Source organism: Arvicanthis niloticus, chromosome 16 (genome assembly GCF_011762505.2).
Source record: "Arvicanthis niloticus isolate mArvNil1 chromosome 16, mArvNil1.pat.X, whole genome shotgun sequence".
Taxonomy (NCBI): domain Eukaryota; kingdom Metazoa; phylum Chordata; class Mammalia; order Rodentia; family Muridae; genus Arvicanthis; species Arvicanthis niloticus.
This window is the reverse complement of record NC_047673.1, coordinates 59,065,114-59,085,397: the sequence shown is the minus strand read 5'-3', so window position 1 is coordinate 59,085,397 and position 20,284 is coordinate 59,065,114. Positions and strand designations below refer to the sequence as shown.

General features: G+C 54.5%; 1 protein-coding gene across 6 annotated transcripts in view; it reads right to left on the bottom strand.

Moving 5' to 3' along the window:
* Window positions 1-57: 57 nt before the first annotated feature.
* Window positions 58-20,284, bottom strand: part of Crtc1 (CREB regulated transcription coactivator 1) — a 57,279-nt gene continuing 37,052 nt past the window's right edge. For 2 of the 6 annotated variants that reach the window (XM_034520318.2, XM_076914310.1), the window contains 8 exons: window positions 17,932-17,972; window positions 17,406-17,614; window positions 11,306-11,439; window positions 10,230-10,532; window positions 9,644-9,745; window positions 6,053-6,139; window positions 5,543-5,723; window positions 58-4,359 (listed from right to left, as the gene is read on the bottom strand). In XM_034520318.2, the coding sequence (XP_034376209.1) occupies window positions 4,148-4,359; window positions 5,543-5,723; window positions 6,053-6,139; window positions 9,644-9,745; window positions 10,230-10,532; window positions 11,306-11,439; window positions 17,406-17,614; window positions 17,932-17,972 (1,269 nt within the window). In that variant the 3' untranslated portion in view covers window positions 58-4,147. Of the gene's footprint in view, window positions 4,360-5,542; window positions 5,724-6,052; window positions 6,140-9,643; window positions 9,746-10,229; window positions 10,533-11,305; window positions 11,440-16,570; window positions 17,111-17,405; window positions 17,615-17,931; window positions 17,973-20,284 lie in introns of those variants that run through there. The other 4 variants (XM_034520319.2, XM_076914309.1, XM_076914308.1 and 1 more) reach the window with 4 other exon arrangements.

Here is a 20,284-nt window from a genome sequence, read left to right as displayed (position 1 = left end):
CAGCCACAGGAGGATGAGGTGACCGGGAGGGAGACTAGAAAAAGAAGAAGAGGCCCAGACGAAAACATTGGGTTTTTATTACATTTCATTACAAAGGGCGCAAAAATACAAAGAAGCGTCTGCGCCAGAAGGTGGGGCGGGCGGCCGTGCGTGCCCTGAGCAACCTGACCCCCCAACTGCGGTGCCCATGTGCACGGTCCACAGACATCCGCAGCGGAGTGCGCATGCTGGGGGCAGAGCCAGCCTGGGCACGGGGAGGGGAATGTGGGACCAGCCATTTGCATATATCAAAGGGGCTGCCCAGCCCATGGCGTCCTGTTTCCAACTAAGGGGTGAGATGGGGCCTGAGAAACAGAGCCTGACCTTTGGATTTAAGGCCACAGCCCTGTCCTCATGTCCCCCTGTGATCAGAAATGCTGGGTTGGATTAGGCTAGGCCTGGGTTGCCCTGAAATTCTAGAGCCCCAAGAGACAGGGCAAGACCTTACCCCATGTGATGGATTTCTAGCCCCAAGGAAAGGCTGAGTGCAGAAGGGGTAGCCGGTACCACCATGGGGCTCTGCCGCTGTCCCCACCCTGCCCAGGAGGTTGGGCCCCTGAGCCCAGCAGGGTTGAGAAAGAGGAAACTGAGGTTCAGGGCACCCCATGGCCTTGGGAGTACCCCAGCACCCAGGCTCGAGAGGATACAAGCCCCTCCATCTTCTGCCCTGACAGGGAGATGTGGCTATGACCAATGGGTGGCAGGCATTTGTGCCACGCTGAGGGCCATGCCTGAGACAGGAATGATCAGGGTCTCCAAATCACCCACCAGATCCCTGAAGGAAGAGGGGCCCCTGGGAGCCAATGTGGAAGGGGTATAACAAGGAACAGGTGCCACCACACTAGAGGCAGACCATATGGGCCAGACTGCACCACGGGGCCCTCACCTGGACAGCTCTTGAGGGACACCAGGCAGGCCTAGGGCACAACTATACAATTATACAACCCCATCCATGCCCGTGCACACAGCTCCATCAGGACCCGGATCCCAGCAGCCTGATGTCTATGCTGAATCTTCTCTGCAAAACCAGAAAACTCAGAATGCAGTGAACCAACTCTAGGCCCACTGTGAGAAGAAGAGTGGCTGACACTGGGTGCGGGGTTGCCGCCCCCATACTTTTGCTAGCTCTTGTCCTGATCAGAGTGCCAGGATTGTTGACTCTTGACATCAGGCCCAGGTGACAGCTGTCAGCCATCCTTAGGTGCCATGCAGTAGCACATGGGTCTCGCTAGGGGGCTCCCCTGTATAAGTCTTCCAAAGAGCTGAAGGCTAGGCTAAGTACCAATGAACTTCACAGAGCAGCACTGGATAGGGTTGCAGAAAGGGGACATGACAGAGCCTTGGGTAGAGGGGACAAGCCATTTCTTAGGACACAGAAAGGGGCTGAGTACAGCTGCATTGTTGTTCTGTGGGGCTTTGGGTCGATAACTACTGCCCCAGAGGCCTTAAATGATAAAGTAAACAGAGGCAGCTGGGCAGAGTGTTATCAAGATGCCTCAGTCTTGTTTCTGATTCAGGGAAGTGGGTTGGACAGCCACATGGCTGAGGGGCTTGGCTGAAGCTGGTGACACATGGATAAGGTGGAGAGGGAAAGACCATGCCTGGCTCAGGTATCTGACCTCTCAAGGGCCGGGTGTCTAAGCCTGTCCTGAGAGCACGGATGTGGGCAGAGGGTCTATGTACATGCTGCAAGGTGGCTGCTCCCAGCACAGTTCAACAAGTCACAGGATACGCATGTCACCAGCTGAAGCCCCCACGGCCTTGAGCTATCATCTTGGGAGGTCTTGGCAATACAGGAGTATTATTGGACAGGTGACCTACGTCTAGAAAACAAAGACCCCTCCCAGGAGTCCCGCTGACAGCAGCTAGGCCCAGGGGTGGGGAGAGTAAACCCTTCTGGAACATGCATGCACCCGAGTGGTGGCCCCTGGCTGGGCAAAAGGGCTCAGCTCATGAGATGCCCACAGCTGCCTGGGGTGCTGAGGCAGGGACGCATCACCTCATCACAGAACTTGGCAATGAACTAGTCACGCTAACACAGCTACATGCACTCTTGGCTGCAGGGCATTGAAAGCCAGGCCATGGTGGCCACATGTGTTCTGCCCTGGCTCATTGAGGACTTGGAGGGTCAGTGACTGGTTACTGGGAAGCAGAGCCTGGCCTGGGAACCATATCAGCCTCTCTGCCTTGTTAAGGCCATTTGTTCAGACTTCTACAATTGAAGAGAATCAGACCCCTGTACTTTCTCTTTTGGTTTTTCACCTTGGTGTTTTTTTTTTTTTTTTTTTTTTTTTTTTTTTTTTTTTTTTCCAGAGCTGAGGACCAAACCCAGGGCCCCGAGCTTGCTAGGCAAGCGCTCTACCACTGAACTAAATCCCCAACCCCTCTTTTGGTTTTTCAAGACAGTGTCTCATGTAGCTCAGGCTGGCCTTGATATCCTAATCCTCCTGCCTCCAGCTCTCCAGTGCTGGGGTAACAGGTGTGTGCCACCATGTTTAATAATGACAATGATGATGATGACGATGAAGATGACGTTCCCACTACTCCCTTCAAGCCTGCGCCATGGTGACAGGAAGGCCTGAGACCTGGACAGGTGAACCGAACAAACCAATGCTGTATCCTCAACTCCAGGGGCAAGGGGGACGGTGGCGAAAGGCGGCAGCTTTCTCATGCAGACAGCCACCTAGTGGCTTGGAGAGACACACACAGCTCTTGTGCTCCCCAAACCCCCAGCATGGGCAGTGGGCAACACCACAGAGAAACAATCGGGCAGAGGCATGTGACATGTCAAGCTATAACTTGGGGTGGTGGGGATGAGAGCTTCCAGGCCAAAAGTGGCCCAGAAGACAAGCTAGGTCCACAGTCCCCTCTTATCACAGGCAATCTTAACACAGAGACACCAGCAGCCACCACTCGCCTGCTAGGGCCTGGCCAGCGCCTTAGAGATGCTCCGGGGGAGAGGCCTCTCCAGAGGCTCCAGTGAAAGCCATGGCCTGGTCCCAGAAATCTGTTCTGTGCTTCTTACAGACACGCCCAGCCGCCAGGACCTTGCATCCAGCCCCATCCTTGCCCACCCAGCTGTTCGGAGTTGAGACTATGTGCCAGTAAGCTCAGGTCTGGGTGAGCAGCCCAGGAGCCCCAGCTTGCAAGTGCTGATTCAGGCTAGTGTTCCAGTTAGCTTTAAAAAAAAGGTCAAGGAGGGACTGGGGGATACCACATGCTGCCAGGCAAGTCTGGAGGGTCAGCTACCAAACACCAATAGAAACTGAAGGAAAAGCAGAGCCCACCAGGGCTGCTGCCTCCCAAGCCCCAGATCCTAAAAAGCAGTAGGGACTGGGAAGAGTGGCGAGGATGCGTAGGTAGCCTGTGACCCTCATCCCTGTACCACCATGCTGACCATTGCCCAGCAGGGGACAAGAGTGGTGGAGAGTGGGCCAAGGAGGGGCACTGGCTGCTTCAGTGGGCTCTGTCCATACCACATTCGGCCATAGGTCGATTGTCACGCTCCAAGAGCGCTCAGAAATATAAAAGGCGGCCATCCAAACAGTGTTTATTCTGGTCCAGGTCTGCCCCTTTGCTCTGCTGTCTTTGCCCTGGGCACGGTGGGCATGCATGACCTGACCAGGGCTGGGGATGGCGGTGGGGGACAGGGATGAGGAAGGCAGTGACAGCTGAGAACAGTCGAATGGATGGCGCACCTCAGCCTCTGGGTGGCCACGCCCACACCCACCTCCTCGCACAGCGCATCTGGGAGTGACACTTTGGGTATCTTGGAAGTGGACCACTGATGAGGGCTCTCACATCCCCAGTGAGGGGTGAGGGAGCCAGCTTGGGGAACGTCCATGGGGGCCAGGCACTCGGCCTCAGCGATCAGCCTGGCCCCAGGTGGATGGATGGACAGACAGATAGCCAGCCTGGTACACAACGGCCTCACGCCAGGCATCATGGGAGGTGAACAACCGGGGTGGCGGCTGGCAGGGGGCGCTGGGCAGCATTGCAAGCTCAGAACCACAAGCTTGGCCGTTGGCAAAGGGGACAGCATTGCCATCCCCAGGTTTGGGGCAGCGCCGTTGGAGACTGACCAGCGGCGGGTGGCAGGCACAACCACTCACAGGCGGTCCATTCGGAAGGTGTCCTCGGTGGCTGGGTCGGCTAAGACCATGTCGGGGTCATTTAACATATGAAGTCCGTCCAGGGTCAGAGGATCAATCTTCAGCTCGTCCAGCGGAAACTGGTGGTCTGAATCAAAGCTGACGTCACTGACCCCTGCCAGTGTGCTGCTCAGTTCCTTAGAGAGGCTTGGTGGTGACTCTCCTGTCACTGTCAGGTGGGGACAAATTATATGGCTCAGCCTTGGCTCCAGGGAACCAGACACCAAGTCGTTTACCTCCTACCAGTGTGAGAAGCAGGGGTGGAGGAGGCAGCTCACCCCAGGGACTGTTCTGTGTACCATGCTGGAGTAGACACTGGCACCGGGTTGGCAGAGCCCGGGACATGGGGCAGCAGTCTGCAGAGTGTGAGCTTGTCCCCACCTACAAAGCCACATGCTTGGTAGCAGATGGCAGTGTGACCTGCAGGATACGCCCTCTGACACAGGGTTTGAGGTACACAGGTGGGTCATAGGTCCTTCCTGTGGGGACCCAGCTCCCTTTACTGTCAGGGAGGTGCCTGGCAGGTGCCCAGGCCTAGAAATGAGACTCAGCCATCCCATCTAGACTGATGGGTCTATTAGATTGGGAGTTCTAAGCACAGAGGCCGTCCTATAAGCCACAGAGGTCCTGAGGATTCACCCTCTGCCCTGGGTGTGCCACAGTGCCCACAGGAAGGGGTGACGCCGTCCCCAACAGACTTAGACTATACTGAAAACATACCTTTTCAGGGCCTATAAGATAAAGGGAGATGGTTATGGGGACTTGGGATGGGGCAGACATTGGAGAAGCTGGGTTCTGGTTAGATGGAATGAGGCTTGGCCAGACTGCTCTCTGCAGGATGGAAGGGCCTGTCTCTTGGGTATGCAGGGTCTGGGTTCTGCCAGCAAGTGACAGAGAGACCACTGGGTTGAAGTCTGATCAGCTTGGTCCTGAACAGAGGGCCCCAGTGTGTGGCGAGTCTCCCTGGCTAAAGATGAGGACAGAGGATATAAGAGGACTGGATCCCACGTGAGGCGAGGAGGGAGAGACAGCACAGCTGTAGGTAAGGCCAGGGCAGAGCACACTGCAGAGACGGCTGGCGTGGCAGAGTGGATCATGAGGAGGTAGCTGTGCGGTGAGCACAAGTGCTGTGTGTGCTGAGACAGCTGAGGCTAACAGCGTAGTGTGACAGGATGGACTGGGGTGGGGACAGAGTTCCAGGATGACGAGACCCTGAGGGGTAGAACCCTTGTTGTGTTTACAGTGGGCCTTCTGTTTCCCATCCTGTGGAGGAGGCTGGGCTCAGCCCAGTCCCCTTGTCTGGCAGGAGGGTCTGTGAGGATACTTTTCATGCACGGTCACCCCAGGCTCACCTGTGAGGATGATGTTGGGGATTCCACCGTGGCCTGTGTAGCCAAGCTGCTGCGGGTCCTGTAGGCCCCCATGGCTCCCGCTCAGACCCATCATGGCTGCCTGTGAGTAGTTGAGTGTGGAGCCCGGGTTGTACAGGCTGCTGGAGCTGATGGCATTCTCCATCATGTTGAACTGCTCCAGCTATGAAGGGAAACCAGAGGGACTGTGAGGACAACGGATGGCTATGGCTCCTCCCACCCCTGAGGCTGCTCCTCACACCCACAGCCTTGCTGGCAAGATGGTGGATGGATGATGGATGGCAAATGAAACTCCAGGCCACCACCAAATCCTCCCCGGCTTCTCCATCCGGCAGCCCCCACCAGGCCACCTCGAGGTGCTTGAGGCCTGCCCTTCCTCCCTGTGACCTTGAATTGCACTCTGCAGGATGTATAGAGGTCAAGGGGATGTGGTCAAGTCATCCTTTCACAGCAGGATGCAGGCAGAGCAGTGAGACCTGGGCACCCGCTCACCTGGCGGGACAGAGCATTGGCCTGCCTGGCTGTCATCTGCTGCTCATAGAACGCATCCCCAAACACGCTGCCCAGGGTGGACGTGTGCTGTGGACAGAAGAGAAGCCCGCTGTGGTTGCAGCCTCAGGCTCAGGAGGCAGTGGGGTGGGATGCTTGGGCTGGGGTTCCTGAAGTCTGTGCACCCCACAGCCCAGCTAGATGGGACAAAGTCCCCTGGGGACTCCCAGAGGGTGGAGATCACAGACATTTATCCAGGAGTGCCCTGACTAGTGATTGTTTCTTCCCATACCCACTCCCAGGGCCCTCTGATGCTCCTCCAATCAGTGTCCCATCTTCCCTCCTAGAGCCTGCATCTAGGGAACGTCACTTCCTAGGGAACAGGGACTGTGGGGAGGTGCTGGCTGATCCTGAAGCTGAGGACTGGAGTGACAGGCAGCATGTGCATGTCCTGTTTAGGATGTAGTATGTTCTTGGGAACACATGGGGACAGGACATAGGACACACTCTCTAGACAGTATAGAGCACAGGACACAGCAGGGACAAGCCACTGCCTGGGGCTGCCTGCCAGTGAGACCCCAGGCTTGTGGGGTCGGAACCCTATCACACTTGCCTATGAGCCAAGACTAGCCGGGCTCTTTTGGGCCCTGAGAAGGCCAGGAAGGAACCCCGGGAGGTACATGAAGGCTATGCCTGGAGCTGGCTGGGACATGGACAAGGAGACTAATGGCCATAAATGTAGCTAAGTCACACCCCAGGCACTCAACGGCCCAGCTAGACTTGTGGCTCACAAGTCAGATCCCAGATGCACCTGAGAACGCTGTGTAGAGTAACTGCCGGGCGGCAGTCTAGGACAGTCCACAGCCTCCAGCTCCCTGAGCTTCACCTAGGCCAAGCTCACAGTCTGGCCCCTGAAAGGTGGCAGACTTTGCTCGGTCAAACCCTGCTACTGTAAGACCCCACAGCCTCACCAGCAGCTAAAGGTTTCATCAATGGGTGGGGACAGGGCTATTTTGGGGGTGCTTCTGAGATGGTGGCTGATTTTTTCCCCAGAGCCTTGAGAGGCTGCCCTTGAAGGAAGTAACTCAGGGCTGGGGCTCAACCTGCTGAAGTACAGGCTGGACAGACGTGATAGCATGTGGAGAGGATACAGCGGGCATGAGAGAGCACGTGGCCAAGGCCCAACGAGTGTCTAAGGAAAAACCCAATAGGAAGCCAGATGTGGTCGTGCCCTGGCACCTCTGGATTCTGAGAGAAACTTGGGCCTCTGTAGATTCCCACTGGGGTCAAATACCTCAACAGTCTTGTCCTCGCCAGCATGATACACCTGTTTTCCACATCAGAGACACACAGAGACAGGTTGAACGAGACAGGATGAGCTGCCTGCCCCGGCTAGGACAACCTACTTCTGCTTAGGACAAAGAACGTCCTATGATTTGTCAGAGAAACGTGTCATGGACTGTGGACTCTCCTACTCTGCTCTACCTGCCTCTCTGTGTCCCTGGAGCCCAAGAGCTCAGTGTGAACGGACTGAGAGGAGCTGACACCAGGTGATGAAGCAGGTGGATGGTCACCATGGGGGACCTCATATTTTTGTTCCCCCAAAGCAAGGCAGCCTGGTGCTCTTGCCTGGTGCTCTTGCTTGGTGCTCTTGCCTGGTGCTCTTGCCTGGTGCTCCTGCTGGCTTTAGCCTGGAAGGAACCTATTGCCCCTGTACTAGGGTTGAGGATGGTTTCAGGGCCTGGGGAACTACAAAAGCTAATACAAGTCTGTCTGCCTGGTGATATTTTAGTGTGGAGTGGCCCCAGGATGGTGAGGTCCTGACAGTTCCGACGTGACCAAGTCACACCTCAACTTCTCAGCTCAGTACGGAATGAGCAGGGCAGGGAGCCAGACTGCAAGGAGAAGTGAAGGACCCTTGCTTAGGCTGAGCTGGACCAAAGCAGAGATCAGTGGCCTAGCCTAGCCTAGTGAGGGCATCCGGGATCTGGTGCACGACTGCACCAGGTCAGCAAAAAATCTGGGTGTAGGTTGGTGGGCTGGCATATAGCTGTCATCCCCACATGGGGGAGGCTGAGGCAGGAGGATTCAGAGTTTGAGGCCACTTGAGCTACACAGTGAATCAGGGGATTGCAGGATATTTGATCATACTGTGAACCCTGAAATTGTGTTATTTACTGAAAAAAACAATCTGTTTTTAGTTGTGGTGAGGCTCGGCTTTAGCACAGACCTGTAACCCAGCAGCTTCTGCTTGAACATTGTAACCAAGACTGAATGAAGTCAGCCATAGGTCAGGAGGTGGAGCAAGCAACCACTCTGCCAGAAAGTGAACATAGTATTATTAAGAAAAGAACTATAGGGGCTGGAGAGATGGCTCAGTGGTTTAGAGCACTGACTGCTCTTCCAGGGGTCCTGAGTTCAATTCCCAGCACCCACATGGTGGCTTACAAACATCTGTAATGGGATCTGATGCCCTCTTCTTGTGTGTCTGCAGACAGCTACAGTGGACTCACATATATGAAGTAAAAAAAATAATTCAAGAAAAGACCATAGAGAATAAACAGGAGTCAGGAGGAGGGACAGGGAGCCGCACAGGAAGTAGAAGTGCGGGGCATCCAGTCTGATGGCGTGGGAGAGAGGTCAACTGGGTGCTCCTCTGCTCCTCTGAGCTAGCAGGCTTTCACCCCAGCATCTAGCTCCTGAGGCTTCACTGGTAAAAACTGGTAAAAACCAAACAATTGAAATTTTGTTTAGAAACATGACCCAGTCTCAAACATAGCCCAAATAAAACAGAGGCCACAGTCACCCAGACTTGGTGACTGTAGGGGTGGAGGCAGGGCAGCCATAGGCTGGCTGGCCACCTCAGCTACACCCCAGAGAGGCTTCACCTTCATTTTCATAGGTCTTGGAGCTTCAGGTTCCAAGCCCTGGGGCGGTGTGATGTCCTGAGAAGCTCTGAGCCCGCCTGGTAGGGGCATGACCTTGGGCTGATGAAGGACAGATGGCATGGAGTGGAGGACAGCACTGGGCACATGGACACACAAAGACATGGAGTGGAGGACAGCACAGGGAGCACTGGGCAGATGGGACACACAAAGACATGGAGTGGAGGACAGCACAGAGAGCACTGGGCAGATGGGACACACAAAGACATGGGGTGGAGGACAGCACAGGGAGCATTGGGCAGATGGGACACACGAAGCCATGGAGTGGAGGACAGCACGGGGACCAATGGGCACATGGGACACATGAAGACATGGAATGGAGGACAGCACAGGGAGCACTGGGCACATGGGACACACAAAGACATGGAATGGAGGACAGCACAGGGAGCACTGGGCAGATGGGACACATGAAGCCATGGAGTGGAGGAAAGCACAGGGAGCACTGGGCACATAGGATACACAAAGACATGGAATGGAGGACAGCACAGGGAGCACTGGGCACATGGGACACATGATGCCATGGAGTGGAGGACAGCACGGGGACCACTGGGCACATGGGACACATGAAGACATGGAGTGGAGGACAGAACGGGGACCACTGGGCACATGGGACACACAAAGTGGCACAGGGCCAGGGGAGGGGCCTTACCTGTGGGGAGCTTCCAGGGGAGAAGCCTTGGTTGGAGACTGGAGAGGTGGGAGACTGGGTGGCCGGCGACCCTGCGCTCGTGCGGTACTGCAGAGCTGGTGCCTGTGATGACAGACAGTTCATGTTTTACTGACTCCTACACTGGTCCAACAGACCTGGGCCCGATGCCTGGACCCTCAACAATGGATGCCACACAGGCAGTCAGTGGCTTGTGAGAATCTGAGTGGAGATGTGACTGTAAACCTGGCTTCTCAGGGCATGTGTAAACAGAGGGTTGCAGGGCCCACCTGGAGCCCACAGCAAGGACTCCTGCTGACGCTAGGCCTCAGCCTGTGTAGAGCCGATGGCGTCGGGCACAGCACCCTCTGGATGCACCTGCATACCCTGACACATCTGCACATCCAGACTGTGATCCACACACTCCTAAAAGCACAGCACATGAACACACAATTGGCACTCGTCCACACAACACTACTCATGAACACACCCACCCACCCATGAATACACACACCCACCCACTCACGAATGCAGACCCGTCCACCCATGCATACACACACTGAGGGCCCAGGGCCCCCCTCAGGCTTACCGAGGTGGCGTCGATCCCCATTGGTGGCTGACCTGGGCTCTCTGTGGGGGACTGGGGAAGAGTGGATGGTACAGTGACTGAGAGTGGCGGTAGCTGGGGGCCCCGAGTCAGGCTGGCACTGGGCAGCAGTGGACCACCCTGGGGGAGGCCCACAGACACCTGTGGGGGTGGTGGCTGCTGCTGGGATATCGGTGGAGGTGGAGGTGGTGGCTGGGGCTGTGGAGGAGGCTGCTGGGAGCCGGCCTGGCTGAAGAAGGCATAGGGCAGCTGCTGTTCCAAGGACAGGGCGTCCATGGCCACGGCCTGCAGAAGACAAGGATGAGGAAGAGGCGCTGGCCCACGGTGCCAGTGGGAGCATGGGGGGGGGGGAACTCTGTGGGTCTGATCCCCCACAGTCTGCTCTCCTGAGAGCAAGTGAGCCAAACTTGGTAAGGGCAGATCTTACATAGGAAGTAATCTTACATAGGCAGTACTTGGGAGACGGTGGCAGGAAGGCCCCTGTAAGTATGGGACCAGCCTAACTGCGGAATGAGTGTCTGCCTAGTCACTCGGATGCCTGCTGCTGGCCCCTGGGCCACTCCGAGACCACTGGCTTAGCCTGGAGCAGTGACACGGGAGGTGGGAACGGAAGAACAAGGGATCCCAGGTCATCTTCATCCGCTCAGTGCTCCAGGGGCCTCGCCTCAAAACCACAAGTACCATAAAGTATATGTCATAAAAACACTGATCTGTACACTTTCTGTTCAAACTGTTGTTGATAAATAAATAGTACAAACAGAGCTGAAGCGATGGCTCGGGAATTAAAGAGCACTGGCTGCTTCTGCAGAGGACCTGGGTTCAGATCCCACACCCACAGGTGGCTCTTAATCACCTCTAACCCCAGTTCCAGGAGACCTGACACCTCTGGTCTCCAAGGAAACCCGCATGCACATGGCGCCCATAAATTCACTCAAGAACACATGTACACATTAAAAATAAATACACATAAATAAAACTGGTAAAACCAAGATTCTACAGGCCAGGGGAAGGGGAGGGTCTGGTAGATTCCTGTGTCCCCACCCACCTCGCCCTCGCACCTGAGTGATGGGTGACAGCGGAGACAGGGTGGGTGACACCTGCTGGGCCTGCTGCCGCCTGGCCTCTGTGCTCAGGGACAGGGGGCTGACGACTGCTGGCCGGTGCTGTGGAGAAGAGCTGGGGGTGCTCATACCTACAAAGGAGAAGGGGGCTGGGGACAGGCGGCCACAGCACAACCCAGCTGCCTGTGGGAGGAGCTGTCTGTGGTCTAACCTGGGATGGGGCTCTGAGGAGGGTGACCATTCGTGACCACCCTGGTTTCCCTAGCCCAGCAGCCTAATTTCTTCTATCCGCAGACTTTAGTAGCCCAAGAAGGGTGTGTCCCATGGCCCCAGCCAACCAATACTGCTTCTAAGTAACCAATCAGAGGCCATCTTGGGATCTTGACCTACGAAGTGCTGCCCATAGTTGATAGAGGGGAGTTCTCAGTGACCGGGCCCTGCCGTCCTCTGATGACAGTGAGGGTGGGTGTGTGCCCCTACTCAGCCATCATGACATTTCCTGGCTTTAGAAGGAAAGTCCTCTCTAATGTGTGTGTGTGTATACACCTAAAACATGTATGTTATACAGTGCGAGAGTGTTTTGCCTGAATGTACACCTGTGCACCATCTGTGTGCCTAGTGACTGTAGATAAATCCCCTGGCACTGGAGTTACGATGACTATGAGTAGGCAGGTGGCTGCTGGAAACTCTCCCTGGGTCCTCTGCAAGGGCAACAACTGCTCTTAAGCTCTGAGACAACTCTCCAACCTCCTTTTATTTTAATTAATTAATTTTTTAGAGACAGGATTTCTCTGTATAGCTCTGGCTTTCCTCAAACTCACTCTGTAGACCAGGCTGGCCTTGAACTCACAGACATCCGCCTTCCTCTGGTTCCTAAGTGCTGGGGTTAAGCAGATGCACCACCACCACTTTATATTTTGTTTATTCTTTTGAGAGAGGTTTATGTGTAGCCCATGCTTCTCTCCGATGGCTATGGATCGAGGCTGACCTTGAACTCCTGAGCCTCCTGCCTCTGCCCCGAGTGCTGAGGTGACAGCCAGCTTCTGCTCATCTAGGGCTCAAACCCAAGGCTCTGTGCGCGGTAGGCAGCGTGTAGGTAGTTGCAGCTTCAGCTGAGCTGCAAGGATTGTACCAGATGAGCTACAAGTTCATTTAATACAGGGCTAGCCTGGAACTCACTAGGTAACCCAGGCTAGCTTTGGTGTCAGAGTACAGATCTCAGGTCTGTGCCATCATAGCCCATCTCCCTTCCTGCCTTGGCTTGGGTAACTCTATCCTATAGAAGGTTGGGTTTCTGTAACACCAGGGCCCTCCCCAGTCGCCACCTAAACTTGTTTTTTCCTGTCAAGGCATTTGATGACCTAGTGCCCTTCATCCACATCCTTCTTTGGCACCCTCAGGATGATGGAGCCCCCCCTCCCAGCACCCCTCTTTCAAGTCTGCCTAAACTGAAACCAGAATCCTCATCACCCTGCCCCAGCCCTGCCCCAGCATAACAGGCCTGTACCTGCCAGAACCTCTGTGGGCCTCGCTGCCCCTTCCCTCATCCCCACCTGCCCCCAGGGATCTGATCCCTGAATGCTGAGGCAATGAGAGACCTGGGTGAGATTGAGGTCACTGAGCAGAGTGGGGGCCTGCTGCCTCATCCTGGGCACCAAGCCAAGCAGGCAACAGGCCACTCTGATGACAGGGGAGCCCTGAGGGCCCTGCATTTGATGCCCCCCCCCCCACTCCCAGTTACTAGGACACTGCTTCCTCATCAGGAACTATCAGATATTAACAGCGGAGGCAGTGAAGTCAGGAGCATAGGGAGGACTTGGCACCATCAAGCCGGATGAGGCTGCCTGACTCACCAGGAGATCCGGGGCCTGCCTGCCCTGGGCACCTGATCCACCTTGTTCCTGAAGGTGGGTGGATGGGAAGACGCCCAGCACCCCTAGGGGAGAAGACAGGGCAAGGAGCCTTTGTGCCTGCAGCAGGCCCTTGTGGGACAGCCTACACTTCCCCTCAGATCCTGGTTGGCTTGACTCCTATACAGTCCTGTGGTATGGTGTGGTGGCGGTAGCAGAGCCAGGCTATGCTATGGAGAGACTGCCAATAGAATCCTAGGCAGGAGGAATCTGGGAGGCAGCACTCAGAGTGCAGTTGAGTCCAGGATTCAGGGGCTATGGCCTTGCTTCTGAGTGACAGCTCTCTCCTGTGTCTGTCAGGGCTGAGACACTTCCTGTTTCGATCTGGAGCAAATGCTGGGCCTTGTGAGGATGCATAGCACAGGCAGGACTCTATAAGAAGTGGATGCAGAGGCTGGAGAGACGACTCAATGGTTAAGGTCACTGGCTGCTCTTGTAGAAAACCTGGGTGTAATTCCCAGTACCTACACGGGCTCACAATACCTGTCCCTCCAGCCCCAAGGGACCCTATAGCTTCTTCTGAGCTCCAAGGGCACCAGCCGCACATATGGTGTACAGACACGTCTACAGACAAACACTCACTTCTAAAGTAAGTCTGTTAAATAGATGGGGAAGGTTGGGACTTGGCTAAAGACTCTTGTAGCTCAGTTGGTAAACTGCTTACCTAGAATGCACAAGGTTCTGGGTTAGTCCCTAATGCTACATTCACCAGAGTGACGAATGCCTGTCACTCCACACTTGAAGACAGGGGCAGGAGAATTAGAAGTTTGAGGTCTTGTCTGACTACACTGCAAGTTCTAGTCCAGCCTGGGCTACATGAGTCCCTGATTCCAACAAAACAAAACAAATAGAAGTAGAAGGGGGGGGGTCTGGAGAGATGGCTGGGGGATGGTTAGGACACCTGCTGCTCTTGCAGGGGACCCAAGACCTTCTAGCTTCAGCAGGCCCTAGGCACACACGTGGTGTGCATGTACAAAATGCCTGCTCACACAGGACTGCAAGTGGGGCAAATGACCGGGTAGGTCCTATGGTAGAACAAAAGATGGTGGCTCTTTCTTCTATCTTTCTGAGATACAGTCTCACTAGACAGCCCAAGCTGGCCTAAAACTAAGTGTGAGACATTATGCTTTGCTTGATTTTTTTTTTTTTTTTTTTGTTTTTCGAGACAGGGTTTCTCTGTGTACCCCTGGCTGTCCTGGAACTAACTCTGTAGACCAGGCTGGCCTCGAACTCAGAAATCCACCTGCCTCTGCCTCCCAAGTGCTGGGATTAAAGGCGTGCACCACCACCACCCGGCGATTAAAAAAAAAAAAAAAAAAAAAAAAAGGCATGATGGTGTAAACCTTTAATCCCTGCACTCAAGAGTCTGGGGCAGGCAGAGCTCTGAGTTCGATGTCCTGAGTTCTAGCACAGCCAGGGCTACATAGTAGGACCCCATCTCAACTTTTCCTCTTAAAATCTCTTTAAAAATCGTGTTGGGGAGGTATATGTGCATGCAGGTGGCTATGAGACCCTGGAAGTGTCCAGGATCCCCTGGAGTTGGGATCACAGGTCGCTGTGAACCGCCTGCTGTGGCTGCAGGACTGAACACAGGTCCTCTGGAAGAGTAGTATAGGGTTTCAACTGTTGAGCTGTCACTCTGGCCTGGGCTTGATTTTTAAAAAATTCTCTTAAAATGTATTTCTCTGTGGGGGTGGGCTGGTACAGGCCCGTGAACATGTGTGGGGGCCTGTGGCCATGCTCAAGTTGTTTTTCTCACTGTACTGTTTGTCCTGAGGTCTGAACATAGGTCCTAAGGTTTGGTTCACATGCCACTTCAAATGCCACTGAGCCATTTCAATAGGCTGAAGGTATGCTTGCTTGATTTATAGATGGGGTCTAAATGTGTAGCCCTGGCTGTCCTTGAACTCAGAGATCCACCTGCCTCTGCCTCCTGGGATATTTCATTATACCTTGCCCTCTGGCTTGATTTTTAAACATGGATTCAAAGTAATTAATAAGCATGAACACACATGTGCACACACACATACTCATGCATGCACACACTCATGCACACAGTCATGCACACACTCATGCACACACTCATGCACGCACGCGCGCGCGCATGCACACACACACACACACACACACACACCTGTGGGCTAAAGGATTCCCACTTCCAGCTGGTATCTGGTATGTTTATCCCTGGTCAGTAGACCATGAACACGAGGGCACTTTTAGTCCTTGTCTAAGCACCATCACACCCAGAGAGGCCAGATGGGCAGGCAAGCCACATGGGTATCCTGCTGGTGAGTTTCTCTGCCCAGCCTGGATCACCTTTGGAGTAGAGCCAGCTGGAAGGGAAGTCTGGGCAGGGAAGGGTGGGGCAGGCTGGCCAGGTGGCAGTGGCCTGGCTCTAGCACACAAGCCCTGGTGGTGCGGCCCTGAAGGCCTCTGGAGCATTGCCAGCAACGGACACCTGGTCATCTTCCTGCGAACTGATCCGCAGACAATATGGGGCAGGGTCTTGGTCTCCCGGCTCCTCTCCCTTACCAGGGTCTGGCACTAGGGTGAGGAGGTAGAGACTGTGCCAGGGCACGGCTTCATCTAAAAGGTACTCAGGAAATAAGGTCCATGTGAGGGGACTGGCTGGCTCTTAAACACCCACACATGGCACATATTACTCGTCAGGGTTGGCCACCCCAGGGAGCCAACAACAATGTCACACAAGCTATCCCCTGCGCTTGTTTACACTGGAGCTGCAGCAGCTGGGGTGGAGCCCCGAAGCAGGAGGTACAGGGAGATTCAGGGAAGAGAAAGGATTTGGATATGGCAGCCTCTGTGCAGGGCCAGGCCTCTGCTTCTTCTAAACACCTAGACCCTCCCTTGTTCCCTGGGCCTCACAGCCGGGGACTGACATGCACACGCCAGGCTGTGAAGATCCAAAGGCCTGGACATCCTCATACCAGGGTCCTGTTCTCTTGGCCTTTGGTGCCATTTGCTCGCCCGGAAGCCTAGGAAAGGCTAAGGAGGTAGTGTGTGGCTCAGGGGTAAGACGCTGGCTGGGCACCTGTGGGTGGGCATTTCTGTCTTTAGCATCGACTGAGCAAGACTCAAGGCCCCCAGGTTTTAGCCCCAGCAACAAGTGACCGTCATGTTGCACCTCAGGAAAGACAACACCCCAGGCACCCTGGCACCTTTGCATCTGCCACCCCGCTCCCTGGGGCTGGCATCAGTGACAAGCTGGAGGACCCGGGTTTCAACTCCCCATATCATGCCTCAGGGGCCATAGTGTTCCTTACCAGCCCCTAATCCCACACTGAGCCCACCATATGACCTGTATCCCCCACCCTTCATGTGTGCCCGCCCCACCCCCCACCATCTGTCCTAACAGCCCCAGCAGTGTGGGGCTTGCCGTGTCACATCAGGGACAAGGGATGCTGAGGAGCAGCAGGTACTGGCTGGGGTAGTGTGAGTGAGCGGATAGAGGGCTGTGCCCAGGCAGCTGGTGCAAAGGCCCTGGGGTGAGCAGTGCTGCTGTAAGGGCAGGCTGGGGGATGGGGTCGGGCAGGAGCAGAAGATGGCCACGCTCAGGCTCGTGGTGAGCTGACAGGGATGCCTTTAATGAGCAGGTGGGGAAAGTAAAGACAGAGCCACGGGAACCAGGAGAAGCAGTGTTGGTTCATACTGAGAGCCAGTGGGATGGGCAAAGAAGTGGACATTGCCAGGAACCAGGCCAAGGGAAGAAATGCACCTCTGAAAAGGGGAGGGAGCCTGGAGAGATGGCTCAATGGTTAGCACTGGCTGCTCTCCTACAGGATCAGGTTTAGTTCCCAACATGCACAAGGCTGCTCACAACTGTCTGTAACTCTAAATCCAGGGGTCCAGCACTGTCTTCTGGCCTTAGCAAGTACTGTGCACATGCAGTGCACAGTCAGACATGTGGGCAAAATACACATAAAACATTTTTCTTAATTAAAAAAAAAGTGAGCTTGGAAGGGCCAAGCCTAACTGTCATAAGTCAACCAGATCAACGCCATTGGGGCTCCCTCCCGACTCCCATCCATTCCCTGAAACTTGGAGCGGCATGGCACAGCCCTAATGTCACCGCCTGATTCCTGGGGGCAGATGTGTCACCCCTAGACACAGACCCACCAACTCCTCACTCCAGTGCATGCTGCTAGGTGGGGACAACATGGGGGCCTTACCCTGGCCTGCACTGCCAACGCCCAGATGTGCAAGGCTGCCGGTGCTGCTGGAACTGGTGAGAGCAGGGAACGGAGGCTCCTCAGGGTCCAGCGGTGTCGGGAGTGGGGAGGGGAAGTGGATATTGGTGAGGTCAGGAAGGGAGCCTCCTGTGTTGTGGGTAGCAGGGATCAGAGCTGTTGTGTTCTCCTGGTCTGCAGATGGAAAGATGCTGGGAAAGGCCAGATGGGGAGGACAGGACGTAAGGTCTGGGGACAGTGACTAGCAGGCCAGCCCTGCCAACCCAGGAAAACTTCAGTGAGACGGAGGGACTAGGGGATCAGTGAATACAAAAGACCCTTTAGTGAGCCCTAAGCGTGACAGGACCCCAGGCTGGAACAGGGGTCACGTTTGCCACCAAGTGACAGGGGCCAGGACTCCCTGGGTGCCCTCTGGTGGCATGCTCATGGTCTCCTGTGCCAACAGGTGCAGGCTTGGAGAGAGAAGAGCCCTGAGGAGCAAAAGGGTGTGGGGTCCTGGCTGACTTACTTGATTCCGGGGACCTCACAGGACTTGGGCCTGGAACCCGCCTGAAAGAGAGCAGAGCAGATGGCAGGTGCCAGGTGGCGGGCATGGCTTCCTGTGTGCTGATCCCAGTGCTGTCTCTCCCTTCCCCTGTCTAGGACAATCAGCAGCCATGTAGTGCAGGGATGGCTTCAAGGAGCCCCAGGCAGAGGCAGGAGCTATAAGGGGTCTTCACACACCTTGCCCAGATCCTGTAGCTAACCTCATGTGTGGTCATATCTAGGGCTTTTCGCAGCCCCGTGCCTAGCTCTAGGTTGCCACACTGGGAAGCCCAGGCTGACTGGGGTCTCTGCTGCAGGTGGAGACACTAGAAAGACAGGAGCCTTGTGATATTGACATGCAGGGGCTGTGGGTTCTCAGAGGCTGGTCCTTTGGGGGTCAGTACTACAGGCTGGAACACAGACCAGAGAGATGCAGACAGGCAGCACCTGGAGGCTTCCCTGAGGGTGGTGCATGTGACCAGCAGACTTGGCAGGGAACACAAGAACAATGGGTTTGAACAGATCCCCAGAGTAAACACTTGTTATGTTATGGGACTTCCTCTGTGCTGATGAAGATTTAGAAAAGTTTGCTGGGGCAGAAGTACGGCTAACCAGTAAAAGGGCTTGCCTCTTAGGCTGATGGTCTGAGTTCAATTCCCAGGACCCACATGGCAGGAGAGATACCAACTCCTACAGTAGTCTTCCTCCTCCGAACACCTGCCGGGTGAATGTGTCCATGTATGTGAGCACGTGTGTGTGCATACTCGTGCGTGCGTGCACACACTCATGTACACAATACATTTAAAAAATGTAATTTAAAAAAGACAAGTGTTTCATGGACTCAGAGACCCTAGCAGCTTTCTTAGCTAAGAAAAAAAAAAAGCCTCAAAATCTCTGAATATACACAATGATTCTTTTTTTATATTTTCATTTTGGCAAACTCTGATGTAGCCCAGGCTGGCTACAAACCCTTCCCCCTCTCACGTCAGCCCTCTAGGTGACACCTGTCTTTCCTGAGCTGGAGATCAGTGGTGACAGGCCACAACTACCCTGCTTCTGAAACGGGACCAACAAAGAGCTCAAAGTTGTGTTTGGATGGTTAGAAATTGTTTTCTTTCTGTTTTTGGTTTGAGACAAGGTTTCCCTGTGTAGCTCTGGCTGTCCTGAAACTAACTCTGTAGACTAGGCTGGCCTTGAATTTTTTTTTGTTGTTGTTGTTTTTGTTTTTTGAGACAGGGTTTCTCTGTGTAGCCCTTGGCTGTCCTGGAACTAACTCTGTAGACCAGGCTGGCCTCTGGCTTTGAATTTTTAAGAGATCCACCTGCCTCTGCCTCCCAAGTGCTGGGATTAAAAGCATTCACCGGCATGTCCCCATGTCCTGGCCACATTGTCTCTTCGGTGTTGGGAACCCAAGGTGAGCATGCTCCCCAAGCCGTATGCTTTCAGAGCTGCATCCCCAGACTCCTTTTTACTTTGAAAGAGAAAACATTTTGTTTGTTTATTTATTGAGTTAGGTTTTTTTGAGACAGGGTTTCTCTGTGTAGCCCGGGCTGCCCTGGTGTTCACTCTGTAGACCAGGCTGGCCTTGAACTCAAGAGACACTCCTGCCTCTGCCTCCCAAGTGCTCAGACTAAAGGTGCATGCCACCACTGCCCAGCCTACTTTTAAAAATATTGTTTAATGTGTATTTTGCCTACATGCATGACTGTGTATCACCTGTGTGTCTTGTGCTTATAAAGCCAGAAGAGGGCACCGGGTTCCTTGAAACTAGAGTTACAGGTGGTTACAGTCACCTTCTGTGCTGGGAACCAAACTTGGGTCCTCTCAAAAGCTGTCAGTGATCTTAACCGTGAGCCCTCTCTCCAGCCCCAACCTTTTTCTTTGCTTTTTAAAAAAATAAATAGATTTATTTATTTTATGTATATGAGTACACTGTAGCTGTCTTCAGACACACACCAGAAGAAGGCATCAGATCCCATTGCAGATGGTTGTGAGCCACCATGTGGTTGCTGGGAATTGAACTCAGGTCCTCTGGAAGAGCAGTCAGTGCTCTTAACCGCTGAGCCACCTCTCCAGCCCTAGCTTTTCATTTACTTGTGTGTGCATGAGAGGGGAACTGGTGTGCTTCTGCTGTGACTGGCACGTGGAATCAAAGAACAACTCAGAGACGGAACAGAGGTCGCCAGGCTTGGTGGGGGCACCTTTATCTGACGAGCCCCTCACCAATCCTGCTTTTACTCTATATTCTGAGGCAAGATCTTGCTCTCTGACCCTGAACCTCAGATGCTACTGCCTGGCCTAGGACGTGGGATTCTGGGGTCCCAACTGGGATGCGT